Here is a 20,837-nt window from a genome sequence, read left to right on the forward strand (position 1 = left end):
TATCCTATTAAGACTGAAGGTTTGTAGCTATGAAAAATACAAATTGTCTTAGGAAATTTGTCATCAGTAGGGAAACCTTTCGGTCCTTTAACAATAGGAATGTAATCAGTGGCAGCTGAAAACGGTCGTAAGCTTCGAACAAGGAGGTTCGGTTGTTAACTGCTTGTCCGACAGTCAGTGGTCCCGCACGACTGAGAGGTGAAGACTCACTTTGCTTTCGGGCGCGCTGGGTGATAGATGTGTTGTTCGCCGCTCTGCCCGCTTCTGTCGTATGCTTTGGAAATACTTCATTGTGATTTATTATCTTGCTTTCTCTTTCGCTGTGTGCTTGTGTATAAATAACGTGAGTACTTGGTTATTTTCTTATTATTATTGCTCGAGTGATTCAATGGATTCCCGCGAGCCGGAGAGACCCCTCTGCCCCCCCAGCAGCCGCAGATTGTGCCCTGGTGCAAAGGGCCATAAGTGTGGGGCCTTTCGATCCCTTTATGAAGTAGATCCCCATGAATATTGTACTAGGTGTTGAGGGCGTGAGTGCTCTCGCACCAAGCCTTGTGATATATGTGTTAACTGGTCGGAGGAGCAGTGGGAGTGTTACGAGGGGAGGAAGAAGGCGCGTAAGTCGGCCAAGGAGTCGTCGGAGGGTTCTCCGGTTACTCCCTTGGTCCTCTTTCTTCCCGCAGTCACAGCTCCCACGTATGGCTCCTTCCCCTTCGGGGGGTGTGTCTCGTTCCTTCTCCCTTGATCAGTCGAGTGTGGAGGAGGGAGCGAGATACCCCGCCATCCAGTTGTACTCGGGGTCTTCTGTTCGCTCGGGGTGGGACTTGTCCACCCTCGAGCGAAAGGGAACCCCCCCATTAACCCGACTCTTTCTTCCTCAGGTATGCCCCCCGCGGGGGACGACCTCGGCCAGGCCTGGTACTCGCTGGGGCTCCAGGGGACACCGAGCGTTCAGGGGCTGCTGTGTCATCTTGTGAGGGGTTCCATGCCGTTGACGCGTGGACCTGTGACAACTACAACCACTACGGTGTCGACGCCAAAGTATGCTGCCCCTCCGCACCTAGTGTATACACAGCATGTATCTATCTATGGTGACCCCGACAGCTGCTGTCCAGGTGCCGCTGTTGGGAGTGCAGAGGAGGGCCGTCACGCCGCCGCCTGGATTTGTCCCTCTCGCTCCAGCCCCTGATTTCTGGTGTCCCAAGAGTTCGCCGCTAGATCTGCCGCCAGTGCCTAGGATGCTGCTGGTTCCCGTACCGCCACCTGGTCCTGTGCCTGCCGCTCCCATACCAGTCCCTGCCACCGTCGTTCCTGCCCGTGGTGTTGCTGCCCCCACCCCAGGTTCCTTCGGACAGATGTAGCCGGGCCCTGTTGCTTCAGCAACTGCCCCAGCTCTGTCCTGGATGGAGGACCTGACAGTGGTCCTGAGGAAGCTGACAAAGAAGAAGAGGAAGGTGTCGTCATCGTCTTTGTTGTCTTCTTCGTCGTCGTCTGCTGTCGCTTCTTCCCCTTCGACTCCCAAGGCCCCACAGCCAAGGAAGAAGGAGTTAGCCTCCTCCCCCCTTAAGAAGTTTCGCTCTGAGACCTCTAAGGGGTTGGGGCTTCCGCTGGTCCTCCTGTTCCTTCGGTAACGGGTCCCGTCTCTCCTTCCGCAAGGAAGAATAAGACGGGGACCGGAGGAGTGCCGGCTAACTCTGGTACCTCCTCGCCCGGCGCCAGAGGTTCTGCCTCGGTGCCAGGTACCGTCTCGGCCTCTCGTTCGCGGGAGGTACCGAGTGTACGGTCGCCTACCGGTGGCCGTGCAGCCAGGGTCCAGGCAGCCGAGCCTGCTCGCCGCCAGGACCCAGGCACAGAGCAGAGGACCTGTGGGGGTTGCCTAGGTGACTCCCTCCAGGCCAGCGATCGCTCTCATGGCGATCCGCTGGTACCCAGGGTTGATGCGACGGTCCCACCACGCGGGCTGAGGCGAGGAAGAGGTCCCCTCGGGCTGGTCCAGCCGCCTTGTCGCGCCGTGGGGACAGGCCTCGCTCCCACTGTGACAGTGGACTCTACCAGTCTTCTGACCGCCGCTCCCATTTGGAATGGGCAGATAGGGGAACCAGCAGCAGCTCTCCTGATGCTTGGGACTGTTGCCGTGGTTCTTGGTCCAGTGGTTCTCCCCAGGGGAGCCGCGCAACCAGGCCTGCAGCTTGATCGCCACCGCGGGTTGGCGATCGCCTGCAGCCCCCCAAGCATGCCGGTTCTGCCGGTGGGCAAGGGGGGAGCGTCAGTTCTTCCTCTCCTATCCCTTCAACTTCCTCGGGCTACACCGGGAAGAGCGAGGCGATCAGGAGCGATCGCGAGAAGTGCGCATCTCGCGATCCCCCCATGAAGGCCTACGAACCTGGCACAGTCCTAGGATCGACCAGATCGTACGCAAACATGGCTGGAGGAGACCATGAGGGGTTTGTTGTGGTTCCTTCTGTGGAAGTAGGGTCTCGGGAGGCGTTCTTCTTGGATGGGCTTGATGATCCATCTCTGCAGGACGCAGTCACTCCCGAGATCCAGAGGTCATTTGCATAGGTTATTGCCCTGATTTGTCAGCACAATGACCTCGGGGAAGGATCGGCGCTTCCACCCTCCGGGCCTACATCTAGGCTGGAGTCATTCTGGGGTCCTAAGAAGGAACTCAGGACGACGATGGGTCTGCCCTGATCGGCTTTGGCCGACAGTGTGTTAGGCCAAGTGAACTCTCTCGTCTCTGGACAGGAGGGATCGCTTCGGTCTGGCAGGTCGTCCAAGCTCCTTCCCCCACCTCTACCACGACAGAGGCATTTTTACGTGCCAACGGAGGACCCTCTCTGGCCCAAACAGGTTAACCCGGAGCTGGCTAGGCTAACTCAGGGGTGTCTCTCCAACACCTGCTGTCAGAGAACCTCTGGTTCTCGCAGCAAGAGGCGCTTGCGTTGGGATTGACTGCCATGGCAGCATTCCAAGCAATCTCCTGGCTAGACCTGTGGTCCCTCACAATGTCTAAGGTCGCGGCCTCCTCGGGAAACATCACTCCTGAAGGGGACCCGGCTTTCGGGAGACTGTGCCAGTCTGGAGGTAGGGCTATTTCCTACCTGGCCCAGCAGACTGCCAACCTGTGGGCCAACCTGGTTCTGAGGCGTAGGGACGCAGTCCTCACTCAAGTAACCAGGTCGGCAGGGCGTGAGGCGACGTTGGGTCTTCGGAACGGACCAGTGCGGAGTTCCTCCTCTCTCTTCCCCAGAGAGATGGTGGACGCTGCGGTGGAACAACGGTGCACTGATGACAGTGACCGTCTTGTACACCAGGCAGTCTCGAAGGCAGCTGGGCAGCCTCAAGCCACTGTGGCTAAGCCCAAGAGCTTGGCTAGCGCTTCGTCTGCAGCTAAGATGACGGCCTCGTCGAAGCCGAGAGGAAAGACTCTGCCTTTGACTTCGTCTGTAAGGAGTGCTTGTAACCAGCCCTCCTCCTAGCCCTCCTCCTCCCGAGGAGGAGCCAGGAAGAAGTCGAAGAGAGGAGGAAACGCTAGGGACGGCGTTCCCCCTCACCTGCTGCCGGAAGTTGGGGCAACTTGGCAGTGCTACAGAGCCGAGACCTGGATAGTGGATGTCCTTTGGGGGGGTTATCTAGTACCCTTCGAGTCGCGGCCACCTCTCACCTCCAACCCGGTCCATCTTCAGACGTACATTCCCAGTTCTGCCAGGGACGTGGCGCTTCGGCAGGAAGTAGAAGCCATGCTGAGCAAACAAGCTGTGGAGATCGTATGGGATCAGTCGCCGGGCTTCTACAGTCGACTTTTCCTGGTGGGGAAGTCCTCGGGGGGGGCTGGTGCCCGGTGATAGATCTCTCTCCCCTGAACCAATTCGTTCGCCAGACTCAGTTCATGCAGGGAGAACGACTTCATGCTTTCTGTGGATCTGAAGGACACGTATATCCGGATACCCATCCATCATTCTTCCAGGAAGTACCTCCGCTTCATCCTTGACTGGACGGTGTACCAATTCAGGGCACTTTGTTTCGGTCTCTCAACCGCCCCACAGGTGTTCACGCGAATGTTCACTCTGGTGTCTGCTTGGGCCCATTCGGTAGGGATACGTCTTCTGAGGTATCTCGACGAATGGTTAGTCCTGGCGAGCTCCCGCTTGCAGTTGCTACAGGACAGGGATCGACTCCTCGAGTTCTGCCGCGATCTTGGGATCGTGGTGAATTTCGAGAAGTCTGATCTCAAGCCCAAGCAGAGGATGAAGTACCTGGGCATGCTGATCGACACGGTAGCAGGGCGAGTCTTCCCTGCAGACTCGCTGATCAGCAGGTTCAGGGAGGCAGCTCAGCAGTGCCAGGTCGTGATTGGTCACCTGTCGTCTCTCGAGAAGTTAGTCCCTCACGGGCGTCTTCACCTGCGGTCTCTTCAGTCGAGGCTAAAGGAGTGTTGGTCACAGGCAAGAGACCCACCATACTTCCCTGTGTCTCTCACGGAGGAGGTGAAGCAAGACCTAGCCTGGTGGCTGGACGACAGGAACCTCGTAAAAGGACTTACTTGCACTCCCCCCGCCACCCCCCCTCCCTTCCCGCGTCGACCGAGGGATGGGGCGCACACCTGGAAGAGTTGCTGGCTGCGGGTGTGTGGGATCATCACAACAAGCACCTTCACATCAACGTACTGGAATTCAAGGCAGTGTTCCTCGCTCTCCAAGAGTTCCGGGACCATCTGATGGGACACTCAGTGGTGTTGATGAGCGACAACACCACGGTAGTGGCGTACGTCAACAAACAAGGGGGCCTACTGTCCCTCCCGTTGCATCAGTTAACGTTGCAGGTGCACGAGTGGGCCGTGGCTCACTCGGTAGAGCTGTCAGCCCGCTGCATTCCAGACAAGAGGAATGTAGTGGCAGACAAGCTCAGCTGTCGGAATCAGGTGATAGGAACCGAATGGTCCCTTCACCCAGACGTGGCGGAAAGGCTCTTCAACCTGTGGGGCGTCCAGTCGTGGATCTGTTCGCCACCCGGCACAACAGAAAACTTCAGGTTTCATACAATCAACTTACCTGTCAGATATATACATAGCTAAGACTCCGTCGTCCCTATGTATATATCTGCCAGGTAAGTATGTATGAAACTTTATTGTATCATAACAATATCATTTTTCTACTCAGTTGTGCCGGACCCATGGGCAGCTGCAGAGGACCCTCTTCAACACCCGTGGGATAACCTCTTCGTCTACGCCTTTCCCCCGTTCTGTCTGATTCGCAAGGTGATCAGCAGGGTGCTGGTCACCGCAAATCTTCGGATGATTCTGGTGGCACCCAAATTGCCCCAGGCCATTTGGTATCCGGACCTGCTGGCTCTGCTTGCCGAAGCACCGAGAGAGATTCCCCCCTGGCACAACCTCCTGTGCCAACCACACGTGGAACAATACCACTGATCGGTTCGATCCGTCTCTTCACTGTTGGCTGTTATCCACCATCTCTTGCGAGCGAGAGGCTTTTCTCGCCGAGCAGCAACAGACATGGCTGGGTACCTCAGGCAGTCCTCTGCAGCTGTGTACCAGGAGAAGTGGTCCATCTTCTGTGGTTGGTGTCGTGGACAGGGTCTCTCTCCTCTCAGAGCCACTCTTCAGCAGGTATCGGATTTCCTCGTCTTCCTTCGTCGAGACAAGCTCCTCTCCGTCTCCGCAGTCAAAGGATACAAAGTCGCCCTGGCCCTAGTCCTTAAACTGCAGGGAGTGGATATCTCCAACTCGTTAAAGATCTCCCTTCTAGTGAGGAGCTTTGAGAGGTCTTGCCCACCCAGGGAACTCAGGACCCCGGGGTGGGATGTGACACTCATCCTTAGGAGTTTGACTCGAAGACCCTTCGAGCCACTCCGAGAGTCGTCAAACAGGGATATGACCCTCAAGACCCTCTTCTTGCTGGCCCTGGCATCGGCGAAGAGAGTAGGGGAACTTCATGGTCTTTCTTTCGATGTTAAACATACGAGGGGGTGGGGGTCTGTGACGCTCGATTTCGTCCCGGATTTCTTAGCAAAGACTCTGAATCCTTCGGTCCCTGACGACCGGTTTGAGTCATTCACGATCCCCTCCCTGAAGGAATTCACCGACGATGATGTGGATGAGATGCTGCTTTGTCCTGTGAGGGTGCTACGGCGCTATCTGAAGAGAACTCGGCACCTCAGGCCTGAGTGTCGACGCCTCTTCGTTAGCACCGGGGTTACCAAGAAGGAGGTGTCCAAGAAAACTCTTTCTCACCTTTACCTGTGGGCAGAGGGCAACGGTCGTCACTACGCTGGACAGGAGGCAGATACAGGTAAGCTACCCGACTGCGCTCCATCCTATCCCTTTCAGTAGGGATAGGAGCGGTTATCCACCACTCCCCTAACAAAGGGGGGAGTGGATGCCAACAAGAGACAAACCCATGACTTCATATTTAGCTCTTAAAGTGGGAACTAGTTCTTGCTTGCTATTCATAAGAGGTACGCTGGCCTCCCTCTTATGAATTTGGTCCAGAGGTCTGGCCACTGATCCTGTGGTGCACACCCTGATCAGCTTCATGGTCTTTCTTTCGATGTTAAACATACGAGGGGATGGGGATCTGTGACGCTCGATTTCGTCCCAGATTTCGTAGCGAAGACTCAGAATCCTTCAGTCCCTGACGACCGGTTCGAGTCATTCACGATCCCCTCCCTGAAGGACTTCACTGACGATGATGCGGATGAGATGCTGCTTTGTCCTGTGATTGCGCTGTGGTGCTATCTGAAGAGAACTCGGCACCTCAGGCCTGAGTGACAACGCCTCTTCGTTAGCACCGGGGTTACCAAGAAATCCGAGAGCCCACGAAGTCAGAGGTATTGGTCCAACCCTTGCATTCCACAAGAACTTCTCCAGGGCACAGGTGCTGAAGGCAGGAGTTTGGGCCAACCAGGCCACCTTCACATCCTTCTATCTTCGGGATATCGCCCACAGGTCCTTGGATACCTTCTCCTTGGGACCCGTGGTAGCTGCTCAACAAGTTGTGTAGCTTACCCAGCACCCTACCCAGCACCCTTGTGTGACTTCATGAATGGACGAGTGAAAGAGTGTGTAACTGGCTTCTCTTCCTCCTCTTTTCTCACCTCTACCTGTGGGCAGAGGGCCGCGGTCGTCACTATGCTGGACAGGAGGCAGATGCAGGTAAGCTACCCGACTGCGCTCCATCCTGTCCCTTTCAGTAGGGATAGGAGCGGTTATCCACCACTCCCCTAACAAGGGGGAGAGTGGATGCCAACAAGAGACAAACCCATGACTTCATATTTAGCTCTTGAAATGGTAACTAGTTCTTGCTTGCTATTCATAAGAGGTACGCTGGCCTCCCTCTTATGAATTTGGTCCAGAGGTCTGACCACTGATCCTGCGGTGCACACCCCAATCAGCTGGACAGAGGCTAGGATCCCTCCCTCTGCTCTTACAACCAGGGAGGGAACCAAGGTCGGACAAACACCAGTCTGTTCATAAGACTCAGATTCCACCCACCAATAAGTGAGTCTTCCTATTGTTAAAGGACTGAAAGGTTTGTATTACGTATCGGAACAAATAACAATTTGTCGAAAATTGTATTTTTCCTAACTATACAAACCTGAGGTCCTTTACACATAGTCCCACCTCATGCCACCCCTCACTCTGTTTCCTGGGCCTAAAGCAAAGTGAGACTTCACTTCTTAGTCGTGTGGGACCACCGACTGTCGGACAAGCAGTTAACTACCGAACCTCCTTGTTCGATGCTTATGACCGTTTCCAGTTGCCGCTGATTACATTCCTATTGTTAAAGGACCTCAGGTTTGTATAGTTTGGAAAAATACAATTTTCGACAAATTGTTATTTTATGTTGAAATTGATAAACCATGAATTTGAGGATATTTCTCATAGAAAATACTGTGAATAGGGGAATTTTCTGTGAATAATGGGTGTATGCGTATGTCCATATATCCCAACTCCTATTCATGTACGATTCTACCATGTAATTATTTAGTAAGTTATGTATACAGTATAAGAATTACATTTTTTATAAATAAAATTAATTTTATATATAGTACTTACCAAATAATTACATGATAAGAGCCCTCCCTCCTCCCCACATATGGACATAAGGCAGAAATGAATTGTCAGCTTTAGCTGTGTTGTACCTATTCTTCCCCGGTAGGGGGAGGGGGGCAAACTGTATATACCCAAAACAAAAGAGCTACTGTGATTTTCATATTTTGAGATGCTCAGTAAAGTAGACACTATAGCTATGTATAATTGTTTGGTAAGTACTATACTATATAAAATCTAATTTTATCATAAATTTTAATATAAAGCAGGAACATTACGTCATGTAAATATATTGACACACTTGCGAAACTAAAAGTAAAAGTACCCGTGTTAAAAAATTTTTTCTAGACTTGGTGAGTTTTTTTTTTACCTTGTATGTAATGTATTATTTTATAAATAAATAGGAAACATACTGTATATTCCTGCTAATCAAATACTGAACCAGGTGGTTTTAGTATAAAGCAACTTGTAAACCTGACTGATAGTAATAATGAGTTTTGCATTTTCTAGCTGTCATGGATTTTTGTTTATCTGCTAGAAACATAGTAAAGAATTTGTAAAAACTTTGTATGATTTATGAATTGTCTTATTGTTAACCCTGATTATTTTCTTTTTATCAGGAAAAGTATTTAAGGGATGAGTAAATTAATTCAGGCAAGGCAGAAGTTTCTTGCATAGGTGTTTTAGGAATGTATCTGAACAGAAAAAAGGTTAAACAGTCTTATTTATTTTAGGACTTCCTTACTCCCAACCTTAGTGACTAACAAGAAAAGCTCACAGGATTGAGTTACCAAGCTTATGTGAGGTTGAAGTGGATACTCTCAATGGAATTTGCCCAGCAGTGCTCTTAGTGGCATGTTTGATGGTCAATTCAGCAATAGTAATCGATAATGCCTCGTACCTTTGTTGCTCGGAAGCAACTTGTAATGGATATTTTCAAGGGATTTTGACATAGGAAAAATCTATTTCTTGGGGAAGACCTGTGTTGCCCGGTGAAATGCTCCTGTAGGACGCATTTCTAGGTATAAATAGATGCTAAATATACCAGAGAAAAAAGCTAAATGGAATGCTGAAGTTGCTACCCTCAGCTCGAACACCCATAGGGAGTCGGTATAAGCACAGGGGCGAGTGGAGGCCACTACCACAGGTTTTCTGCCAATTAGAAGATTCCCTTCAAAGCCCCTCTCTAGGCAAGTGCCGCTACAAGGACTACAACATCTACCTTCCGCTTGCTACTACTACAACTCACGCCCGATGGCTTCATTCCTGGATTACGCACCCAAGCTTGGGCTGGCTACAGGTTTGGGACCAGGAAAAGAGAGGGACGGGTTCACCGGGCGACACAGGTCTTCCCCCAGAAATAGATTTATCCTTTGTCAAAATCCCTTTTCTGGGTTCGACCTGTGTTGGCTGGTGAAATAGTATCAGAGAATGACCATACTAGCTTGGAAGATACAAAATCAAAAGATATAAGGAACAATAAAACTTAAATGTTCTCTTAAGATTAAGTTTTAATAACCAATGTAAAGTAACAAGAAAAATTAAATGTACTCTTAAAATTAAGTTTTAATAACCAATGTAAAGTAATATGATACAATGGTAAAACAGGAGGAACAAATATGACCAGATTCATACTATCCTGGGAAAACAACAGGTAAGGAATACAAAAATGACAAATATAAACTATGTACATGTCCGGCAATGGATTGATAAGCAAATCAGCCCGGAACCAAAGGGAGATAGGTAGGGATTATGAGCGAGGCAGGTAGGAAAGAGTGAGTATCAAGGGAAAATTTTAAGCAGAATAAAGGAATAGGAAATAGAGTTCTAAGACTCGGCCATCTCAGGGGAGACGATGCTCCTTGCAGCCACTGCTGAAAATTTAAGGGCCTCTAAATTCTGGAGATAGTGGCGTCTAAATACTGCCTGAGATTTCCAACCCGTATATTTCTTAAGATCCTCAAAGTTCATATTGTGAAAATAGTTAACCGAGGTAGCCACTGCCCGGATATCATGGACGTGAGGAACTGAATCCGGATTGGCTTGTTTAATAAAATAAAGGATTTGTTGTCTAATTCCTTTTAAGGAAATGGTTCCGCCTTTCTCTAATAAAAAGAGGACCTGACGACTTTTCAGAAGTTCTGGGCAGATAAGATTTTAGTGTGATAATAGGACACAATGATAAGTCCTGTGTGAGAGGTATAATTTTCCATGGAGCCCACCTGTTTTGTGGGTCTTCGTTCTTGGCCAAGAATTTCCGATCTGGGGATAGTAGAACTTCACCCAACGGGAGGAACTCAATGCGTTTTGGGTCTAGAGAGAGAGCTGTCAGTTCAGATATTCTGGCGCCTGAAGCCAGACTCATTAAGAATAATGTTTTCCTGAGAAGGGTTATATATGAGCATGAATCATTATCAGTGTCTGAAGCTAATTTGAGTACATCGTTTAAAAACCAGGAGACCGTGTGAGGGCGGTCCACTGGTCTCAGACGGGCACATGCTCGAGGGATAGAAGAGAAGTGCGAATCTGTCAAATCAAGCTGACAAATCTTCCTTAAGGCAGATTTGGTTGTAGTAATGGTACTAGCAGCTAGACCTTTCTCAAACAGGGTTCTAAAGAACGAAATTGCCAGATTCGTAGTCATCTTTTGGGCATCTGATTCCTTTAGAAAGATGGCCAGTTTCTTTACTGCAGAATTATACTGTCTGAGTGTTGACTCTCTTTTATCTGATTCTATGAACAGGATGTTTAGTGGATCGACACTAGCATCCTTTTGAGCAACAAACTTCATGAAGTCCATAAAGTTAGGGCATTTAGAATTCTTGAGGAAGCTGACACAGTCTGAGAGTTTGTACTACTTGAGTCAGTTCTGGTCAGGGAATCTGTCTGGGACGTAGATTCAACTCTAGTAGAAGAGGAAACCAATAGCTCTTCGGCCAGTTGGGTGCAACCAACGCCACTTGTCCGTCCTGTGAAAGATCTGAGTTTGTGCAGGACTTTCATCAGGTGGTTTACTGGTGGAAATAGGTAAATTTTCTGCCAACTGTTCCAATCTATGGACATCGCATCAGTGGCGTGAGCTAGAGGGTCCAGGTTGGGAGCCACATAACACGGGATTTTGTGATTGGACTCCATGGCGAACAGGTCTACCTGAAGGCCCGGGATTTGATTGCAAATCCAACGGAATGACTTCATGTCCAAGGACCGCTCCGACTCCAGCGAAGTCATTCTGGATAGCGAGTCTGCGATGACATTCTAGCGAGTCTGCGATGACATTCTGTACTCCTGCCAGGTGAGTAGCTGACAGGTGTCAATGATTTTTCGTTGCTAACGAAAAAATTGCAATCATTACATGATTTACTTTGCTCAACTTAGAGCCTCCTCTGTTTATGCAATGAACTATCACTGCACTGTCCGAGACTAATCTTACATGACTGTTTTTGACTGGAGCTAGACGTTTTAAGGTCAGAAAAATGGCCATTGCTTCCAGGACATTGATGTGGATCTGGCGGAATGTATTCGACCACGTTCCCTGAACCTTCTTGTACTGGGAGTAGCCCCCCCAACCGCTCAGAGAGGCGTCCGTGTGGACTATCAGAGACGGTGGGGGAAATTGCAGTGGCACTGACTTGGAGAGACTCCGGGGTTCTGTCCACGGACGGAGTCTTTTCTTCAATATCAGCGGAATCAGAGAATTCTTGTCTCTGAATTTGTTGTTGGCTCTCTTCCGCCAGTCCCGATTGATATCCTTCAGCCTGGCTTTCAACAGGACGTCTGTTATTGAGGCAAACTGAAGAGAACCTAGAATTCTCTCTTGGGTACGATGAGAAGCCTTTTTGTTCTTGAGGAACTGTCTCTTAGCCTTTGCTATCTCTCTGCACTTCTTTGATGGGAGAGATAGCTTGTGTGAGGTTAGGTCCCATTGGATTCCCAACCATTGAAAGCGGGACTCCGGGATGAGACGAGACTTTTGCTTGTTTATCTGGAAACCCAGATACTCTAGGAATTCTATTACTTTGGCTGTTGCTTTGCGACACTTATCGTCGTTGGTTCCCCAAATGAGCCAGTCGTCTAGGTAAACTACTAACATTACCCCTTGGGCTCTTAGTTCTTGCACTACTGTCTCTCCTAGTTTGGTGAATATTCTGGGTGCTATGTTAAGCCCGAATGGCATGACTGAATGAGTAAGCTTGTTTTCCTAGTTTGAAGCCTAGGTATGGAGAGAAGTTTCTGGCTATCGGAACATGATAGTAAGCGTCTGTAAGATCTATAGAGGTGGTGACGACCCCATGGGGAAGTAAGGTCCGCACCTTCGAGACGGTTAGCATGCTGAACTTGTCGTATTGAATGTATGAGTTGAGACGGGACAGGTCCAGAATCACTCTTCGTTTGTCTGAGTCCTTCTTTGGTACACTGAACAGACGTCCTTGAAATTTCAGGCGATTGACTTTCTTTATTGCCTTCTTTTGAAGGAGATCTTTGGTATAGTCTAGTAGGTCTGTCGTTGGAGCCTGGTGAAAACTGACTGGTGGAGGAGGCCCTTTCTCCCATTTCCACCCCAGACCTTTCGATACTATGCTGTGGGCCCATGAACTGAAGGTCCAATGGTCCCGAAAGAGATACAGCCTCCCGCCCACCTGCGGGGTCTCACTGGTTGGTTGAGGTCTTACCTCCCCTGCCTCCCCTGAAGCCTCTGCCTCTAGAGCCAGTTCTCTGCCGGAAGGCACTACTGGCTCTGCTACTACCTACATGTTTGTTGTAGCCACGAAATGCTCCTCGTGACTCAAAGGAGGCGTTGAAGGCTGGGGAGGCTACTAAGGCGGTTGAAGTCGAAGGTTGCCGAGTCGGTGAACTCTGCACCAGGACAAACTGCTGCTGTGGCTGTGCCTTGGATGTTAAAGGCTTGCTGATCTGGGAGACAGGAACCGCTTGGACAACTGTCTGAGGATGAGAGGGCTGGTAAGGCTGGTATTTCCTCGGCCTCTTCCTAGGTTTGGATTGTGGTCCGGGGGCCTCAAACTTCCTTTTGAAGGGAAGTCCCCAACGGACACGAAGGTTCTGGTTAGCTCTAGCTGCCTTGCTGAGGACGTTGTTAACCTCATCCTCAGGGAAGAGGTTGGCACTCCAGATCGAAGCCTTTATGAGCCTGTTTGGTTCATGTCTTATGGAAGCATTCGCGAAGACATGCTTCCTGCAGGCTTGCCTAGCCACTATAAAGTCATACAGGTCTGATTGGAAGGCCTGTAATAGTGACTTTGTGTGGACCCGAAATAGAGGCTCATCTGCAAACGTTGTAGCATTCAACTCTGCCGTGGTGACTGACTTAATCGACCTACTCAGCCTGCATCTTGCCTCGAATTCCGCTTTGACCATGGGGTCCGGAATTCTAGGCAAACGTTCACTGAACCGGGCTGTAAGGGTGCGGACCCATGCAGACTGGGCTTGGTCCCTAGGGTAGATGACTGTCTCCTTCGGGACTTTGTCTACCCTGACTAGCGCATCTTCGGCTAGTCTAGCGTAGCTTGGAAAGGGAAATTGAAGGCTCGCCGGGAAGAACTCAAAGTCTTCTACCAGTCGGGTTCCGCAACTTTCAATCGTCAACTTTCCGTCCGAGAACGGGGCGTGCAGAGCTAACCGCCACGGGTTGCTGTTCTCGAATGGCGGCAGCTTGGATGCGTCCGGTACCGTCACGGACTGTGGTGTGGTCCCGGACTGGAGAAATCCGGACACTAATTCCTCCTGGGCTTGGAGCCTCTGGGTCAGAGACAAGATTGATTGACCCGAGGTCTCTTGGCCTGAGGCGAGTCGAGTGGACACCGACTCAAGTTTGGAGTCCACTACCTCGCTCATCTTAATCATTAGTAGATTTGCAAAGGCCTCCTGGTCGAAGCCGGACTCTGTCGGCCTGGCTTTGGAGGACTTGGATCTTGACCCTTGGGTGGGGGAGAAGGCTTGGAAGAGGAAGTCGACGGCTTGGGAGCCGAAGACGACCTTGCAGAGCCTGCCGAAGAAGGCTTGGATCCCTTTGGTAGGGATCTCGTCTTCCAAGCCTTGACCTTGGGGATGACCCCCCACGTCAAAGAAATTTCCCAAGTCAACATATAGCAGAAATTTCACGGAAACGACGAGGCGAGAAGAGAAGCGATTCTAAGGTAACTAGAAACGCCGCTCTAAGCCCAATTCCGCCCCCACATGAGTGGGGAGGCGGAGACAACAAGGAGAAAGTCAACTGAGCGGCGGAGCAGTGGTACGTACAATCCGGTGTATAGCCTGCTGGCTGGTGTGATGGTAGACCATACCTGACCAGAGGTCTACAGGCCCAGAGACATATTAAAGAGATTACACAAACTACTAGCAACCAATCTCCTCCAACCAATCCCCCCTTAGAAAGATATATGCTCTAGCGGCTGTTCATCGGTAGGATTACTTGAACCGCGAGCTAGCTAGGCAGCGCTGGACAAGACCGGCTTGGCCTCCAAAGGACGTCATGAAGTGGATGGATAGAACCTAATAAAACCCTCCAAAATAGAAAAATTCCAATCTGGTCAGGTACGATAGGTCTAGGCCCAACAAACATGACACGAGGACTCTCTGTCCTGGACCGCTCTCCCAGCAAGCACAGCAGCGTAGGTAGGGGGCGGTAAGGGTGGAGCCGAGAGGGTGGAGGGGCAGGGCTACTTGACCTACCTTCCAAAACGTAGCCTAGGTCTGGTCGGGTAGGCCAGGGAAGGAAACGCAAAAACTTCCAACCTCACAAGGCATAAGAATATTTATCATAAATGTGCATATAATCGAGTACATTACTGGCTAACATCGAAAATACAGTAAAAGAATGCATGCATAAAAATTGAGAGAGAGAGAGAGAGATGAATCACCCTCTCCATAAAACTGGCGTTCTATAGGCTAGCTAGAAGCCAAAATACACTACTCGCGTATAACAAGAAATCAATAAATAATACGTACGAAGGGGAACGAACACGCTCCTGAGGGACTGAGGACAAAAGCCAAAGGCTAGAATAACGAAAATTAAACAAATAACAAGAGACCTCAGAGTACGTCAGGAGCGAGTTAGTGCCTACGACGTAAGGATAAAATTAGTAAAACCAAAGCTTCAGATACGACAGGAGCTAGAATAATGATGGAGTATAGCGAAAAAGGCGGTAGTAATGTTATCATAAATAAACAATGGGAAAGAACGCACGCGTCGAATGATGCACCCAAGATGGTGGACGTAAAAGAGCATCACCCCGGTTCACGAGAACTAAGGGTCTAAATAAGGGCTAAAAGGGATGCATCGAGCCCTCACAAGATACAAAAACGTAAAATGGGATACTCAACTTGGATGAAGAAGCTTGGGGTTCTGGAGCAGACATGGCTTCGTCAAAAAACACAAAACAGGGCAGTGAAAAAGACACGTGCGTTCACTGAAGCGCGCTAATACAGGAATGAAGCCATCGGGCATGAGTTGTAGTAGTAGCGAGTGGAAGGTAGATGTTGTAGTCCTTGTAACGGCACTTGCCTAGAGAGGGGCTTTGAAGGGAAGCTTCTAATTGGCAGAAAACCTGTGGTAGTGGCCTCCACTCGCCTCTGTGCTTATACCGACTCCCTATGGGTGTTCGAGCTGAGGATAGTAACTTCAGCATTCCATTTAGCTTTTTTCTCTGGTATATTTAGCATCTATTTATACCTAGAAATGCATGCTACAGGAGCATTTCACCGGCTGACACAGGTCGAACCCAGAAAATAATTTTTATTTTAATAAATAACAAGGAAACTGAAAATTTACAAATAAAGTTTTTAATCAAGTAGTACATGAAAGCTTTGAAATTACACAAATTGAAAATTTACAAGTAAAGTTTATAATCAAGTACATGAAAACTTTGAAATTACATTACTGAAGAGTAAAATTTAAGTTTTTGTAATTTCAGTGAATGGTATAGTATTTTAAAATTCAACTCTGAACACCCATTTTTGACATTTTTTTGTTATTTTACAGGAGTTTCATCAGTATTTAAATATGCTGCTGAGTGATGTAGAGCCATATTTGAATGCTTGTGATTCTACAAGTGGAGATACACATAGCATTGTGAAGAATATGTATCTTAGCATTTGGAATGCTAGTCTAGTTGCTGAAGTACCATTACAGGCATTGACTTTGCAACAGTATGCATTGATTTTTTTACTAGCAACTGGAGCCAGTATAACTAAAGTCTGTGACCAAGCAAAGCGGATATTATGTAATTATGAGCATGTGAATAAATCCTTAGGAAATGCAGAGAAGTTTTGTGTTGCTGTTATTAATTGTGTGACTAGAAAACTGAAGATGACTTCCAGTTTTAGTGGGAATATCATATTAGCTATAATTCACATAGTTCTGATGTATGCTAAGTCTCTGACTATTTCTGGAAAATGTTCTGAGTTCAGTAAAACTACTCGTTTACTTGTTAGTGTATTGGAAGAAGGCTGTGACCAGAATACAGTATTGGCTCTGAAAGTTGGTCTGAAGCTAACTGAAGTGGGGATGGCCCTTAAAGTTGGAAAATGCCAAGAGGAAATGATGGGAAAATTCATTCAATCATGTCGCATGGTCCCTAATGAAACCCTCCCAAATAATGTAATGCTGCTCAGTCTTCTCTACACTGCATACATTTTTGAAGATCAGAACAAAAAGGATATTATGGTAAGATTTTGCTTTAACTTTAGGAGTGAAGGGTTCACCTTTTAAATTCTATATGTTTTATGCATAGAGCCTTGTGAAATTTTGAGTTTTAAACATTTTTACAAAGAGTAAAAATTATTGAAAGACTTCAGTTATATATTTTCTTTGTTCATTGATTCCTTGGATGCACATTATCTAATTTGTTCATAATTACTAATCTGTTCTCATTATTTAATCCAATGGAAATTTATTAAGTTTCTACTGTTCCATGATTTTTGTTGGATGAATTCCTTGGCTTTAAATCTTCTTTGTGCAAGTGACTTGACAAAGTTTCATATTCAATTTTGCTGTTGTCTTTGCAAAAATCTTTCAGAAATTTTGTTGCTTTTGAGTTTTATTTGATTTTCTTGAATTTTTAGGTTTCTTGTTCTCATTTCCCATTATTTTCTGGAAAAAACTTACAAAGCAAGTACGTAGTATCTTGTATTTTTTTTTTTCTAAAAATCAATGTTTTATTATTAATTTTGTTTTGCTTCTTATTTTTCCAGCATACTTTGGGCCCCAGTATTATGGGCAGTATTGTGGATAACATTTTAGCAAGGTGCAATTCTTCATTACCTGAAGATAATGCTCAAAGGGTAAGTATGAATAGTATTTGCAAATTTGTGTTGTATGATCAGCCATCTGTTAAGAGAAGTTTGTGTTCCATCCTCTTTTTTTACAGTCCTTTTACTAATTTGTATATTTGTATATTTCATTTTATTTGGCGCAAAGATAGTATAAACTAACTCCAACAGTAGGTAGGTATCCAAATAATAACAATTGCTTGAATTAAAACCTAACTTATTTATATGGTAATACAGTGAACCCTCATTATTTGCAGGTGATGTGTACCTACCACACACACACACACACACACACCACACACACACACACACACACACACACACACACACACACCACACACAACAAACACACACCACACACACACAGTGAATAGCTAAAATCTGCAATTTACTTAGAACTCCCTCTAAAAATGCTTATAACTTCTTATCTTGAAAGTTCAAATACCAAATGTATACTTAAAATATCATCCTACTTCAAATATACCTTAAATTATTATTTTATGTATGCAACTTACTAGTGGCATGATTGATATGGTCTTGGCCTGCCCCATCGGTGGCCGCGAGTTCAATTCTTGGGCATTCCACTGAGGTGTTAGAGATGTGTATTTCTGGTGATAGAAGTTCACCTCGAAATGGTTCGGAAGTCGCGTAAAGCCGTTGGTCCCGTTCTGAATAACCACTGGTTCCATGTAATGTAAAAACACCATATAAACAAACTAACTTACCAAGTAGTTACACTGCTGTATGCAGTTTCTAAACTGTCGGCAGCTAGAATTTAGAAATTGGCGGCAGTGCTACATTTATTGGCTAGGTGATACCCCCGCCCTCTACCAGTGGAGATAGGAACCAACTCAGCACGAAAAAGACCATTGTTTCTACCGGCTGATGCTGTCAACAGCTAGTCCAGGAGCAGCGGGAATTTTGGAGTTAGTTCTTATTGAATATCTGTGGATATTTGGTGAAGTACTCTGTTGAATTTGGTAGCATTTTCAACAAAATATTTAGCTAATATTTTTGAGTCTGGCAACATAGTTTAGATTTTTGGTTTTTGGTTTTTGGGGGGGGGGAGTTTAGCAAGTATTTAGGTTATGTCTGAATACAAAGCTCTCACAGAACTAGGTATTGCAGCAAAGGCTGCAATACTAGGCTCATTAAGGCCTGTTATGACCCACAATCAGTTTGTATTAAGTGTAGGCATCAAACTTGCACACTGGCTTTGACTTGTGGGGAGTGTGTTGATTGGGATGACAAAACATGGTAGATCTTAACTAGCCATTTGATTAAGTTAGAAAGAGACAAAAAGAGAAAGGCTTCTTCTAAAGCAAATGCTAAGAAACAGTTAGACAATCAAAATATGACTTGGTACTGTCTCTCCTTCCTCTTCTGTTCAAACTTCCCCCTCTCTTAATCAACCTAACCTTAAATCTGACTCTAGCACCCAAACCTGATGCCATTGCCAGCCTTGAAGCAGGAGTAGACCTAAAATTTTGTATTATGTTACAGCCAATGGAGACTTTAGGGGCGTCTATTAAGATGCTAATAGAGAAGGTAGATGATAAAGTGAGTGCCAGTGTTAGTGTTGTGGAGGAGATGGTTGTTTGACTTGCTGATTCTCCCAGGCAAACTCCCCAGCTCCTGGGAGGAGTCATACTGGTAGCCCAAGGGAGGTCAAAGGGGTCTGCCCACGAGCAGTTGTCCCCCTTCTGGCGGTCCTATTGAAAAGTCCCAGACCAAAGCAGAGCACTATTGGAAAGGTGTCTCTAAGGAGTCTCGACTCTCCTCCAGTGGGTCAAACTCTGAGGAGTCTTCTCCCAGAGGCCAATGGCTCTTTGTCCTTTGAAAAGCAAGGAAGTCGTCCTCTGGACGTCACTTTGAAGAGGTAGCACAAAGGAAAAGTTCTGAGCATCTGCTGGCACTGGTTCTTTATCCTCCCGTGCTTCCCTCTCCAGACCCTTCTTCTGCTTTTGCCTCTGGCTCCAGGAAGCATTCTGTACCTGCACCTGCACCTGAGTGTCTGTCGGTGCATGTGCAACCTTCTTGTACAGAGGAGGGTATTGTGTCCTTTGATGTTAATAGGATTCGTGGGAGCCTATACTGGCATGTGATCTTCTCTTCTACCAGATCAATCTTTGGCACTCATCTCTCGTCCTCTTGTATTGGAATTAGTGGTTTTTCTTTCAAGCGCCCATTGGTGCCTCAAGCACCCATTGATATCTTTGGAACAACCAAATAGTGCAGTATCTCGAACTTCAACGATTTTGGATCCATCCATTGCGGCAATTCAAAGAAAGCTTGATAGTATCTTAGGCTTTATGAAAACTTCAGCACCTCCTGCTTAACCTCAAACTGTTTTGTTTTCAGTTTAGATTTAGAGAGTTGAGGAAAAGGATAAAGAGACTTACAGTTAACAAGTCACTTCTTCGCTATTTTTTAGCCAATTTCTCAAATTTTTTCATCTACGGCCCCGGCTTTGCCAGAATCCTCTTATATGGGAAATAATCAGTCAGGCTCATCAAAATTACCTAAATTAGTCCTTGTCCTTTCTGCTTGCAAAGTCTTGAAAGATATTTATCTTTGGCTTGCGGACAAGAGGGATCAGAGGAAAGTTAATTTTAACTTCCTTCCTTCTAGCCTTTGCACAAGGAGGCAGTTGTTGTTACAAGACCAGGGAGGTTCTCTCTTTGGATGTTTCTATCCACCGAGGGTGACTTTCCAGTCTTATTAATTCAGCTGGGAAGATGGCTTTTAATTTGGCCAAAAATAATATTTTCAGCATTGGACCTGGACCACCTTACTAAAAAACATTTTTAGGGTTTTTGAGGCTATAAGCTTCTTGGATTGGATAGTGGGAGCTTTGGATCAGAAGATCAAGGAATGTTCCTCTTTGGATGAGGAAACCTTCTCTGACATTTCAGGTATTATCTCTTGCCTTGATAAAGGTAATATAAAAGTTAGTTTGTTGGAGTTGGCCTCTCTTTTTACTGTAGTCATTTTTAAAAAGAGAGAGCTTTGGTGAAGGTATTTCTTGGACGGAGAGGTCCGCCTAACTTTACTCTCCTTTGGATAGAAGACATTTCTTCCCAGAGGACATGAGGTTCAAGTTTCTTCTGAGCTTCAGAAGAAATCCAATTAGAATGTACTCTCGCCTGAAACATCCTTGATCCAACTCCCAGTTGTTGCCTCTTGCCAGCTACATATGCTCAGCCTTTTCATGGCGGGGGAGTATCTAGATATTTCCCTAAATCTAGGGGGAGAGCTTGCTTCACCTCTAGAGCAATTAAGAAGTTCTCAACGAAAAAATGAACGTTCAGTCCATGCACCAGTATGGGCAAGGCTCCTCCAGTCTGGATAAATGGGGAAGTAAGAGGGGTGGAACTGTGGATCATCAAAGTTTTGAGAGAGGGCTACATGATCGCTTTTGAGAGAGCTCAACCATTGTCCAGCTCTCCGATAAATTTGTCAGCCTACTCAAAGGTTCAGA

General features: G+C 47.3%; 1 protein-coding gene across 2 annotated transcripts in view; it reads left to right on the forward strand.

Moving 5' to 3' along the window:
• The window catches only part of LOC135223625 (uncharacterized), a gene marked incomplete in the record, with an annotated part of 381,927 nt that overhangs the window by 87,043 nt on the left and 274,047 nt on the right, over nt 1-20,837 (forward strand). For both annotated transcript variants that reach the window (XM_064262235.1, XM_064262236.1), the window contains 2 exon segments: nt 16,068-16,751; nt 17,279-17,368. In XM_064262235.1, the coding sequence (XP_064118305.1) occupies nt 16,068-16,751; nt 17,279-17,368 (774 nt within the window).

Source organism: Macrobrachium nipponense, chromosome 10 (genome assembly GCF_015104395.2).
Source record: "Macrobrachium nipponense isolate FS-2020 chromosome 10, ASM1510439v2, whole genome shotgun sequence".
Lineage (NCBI taxonomy): Eukaryota > Metazoa > Arthropoda > Malacostraca > Decapoda > Palaemonidae > Macrobrachium > Macrobrachium nipponense.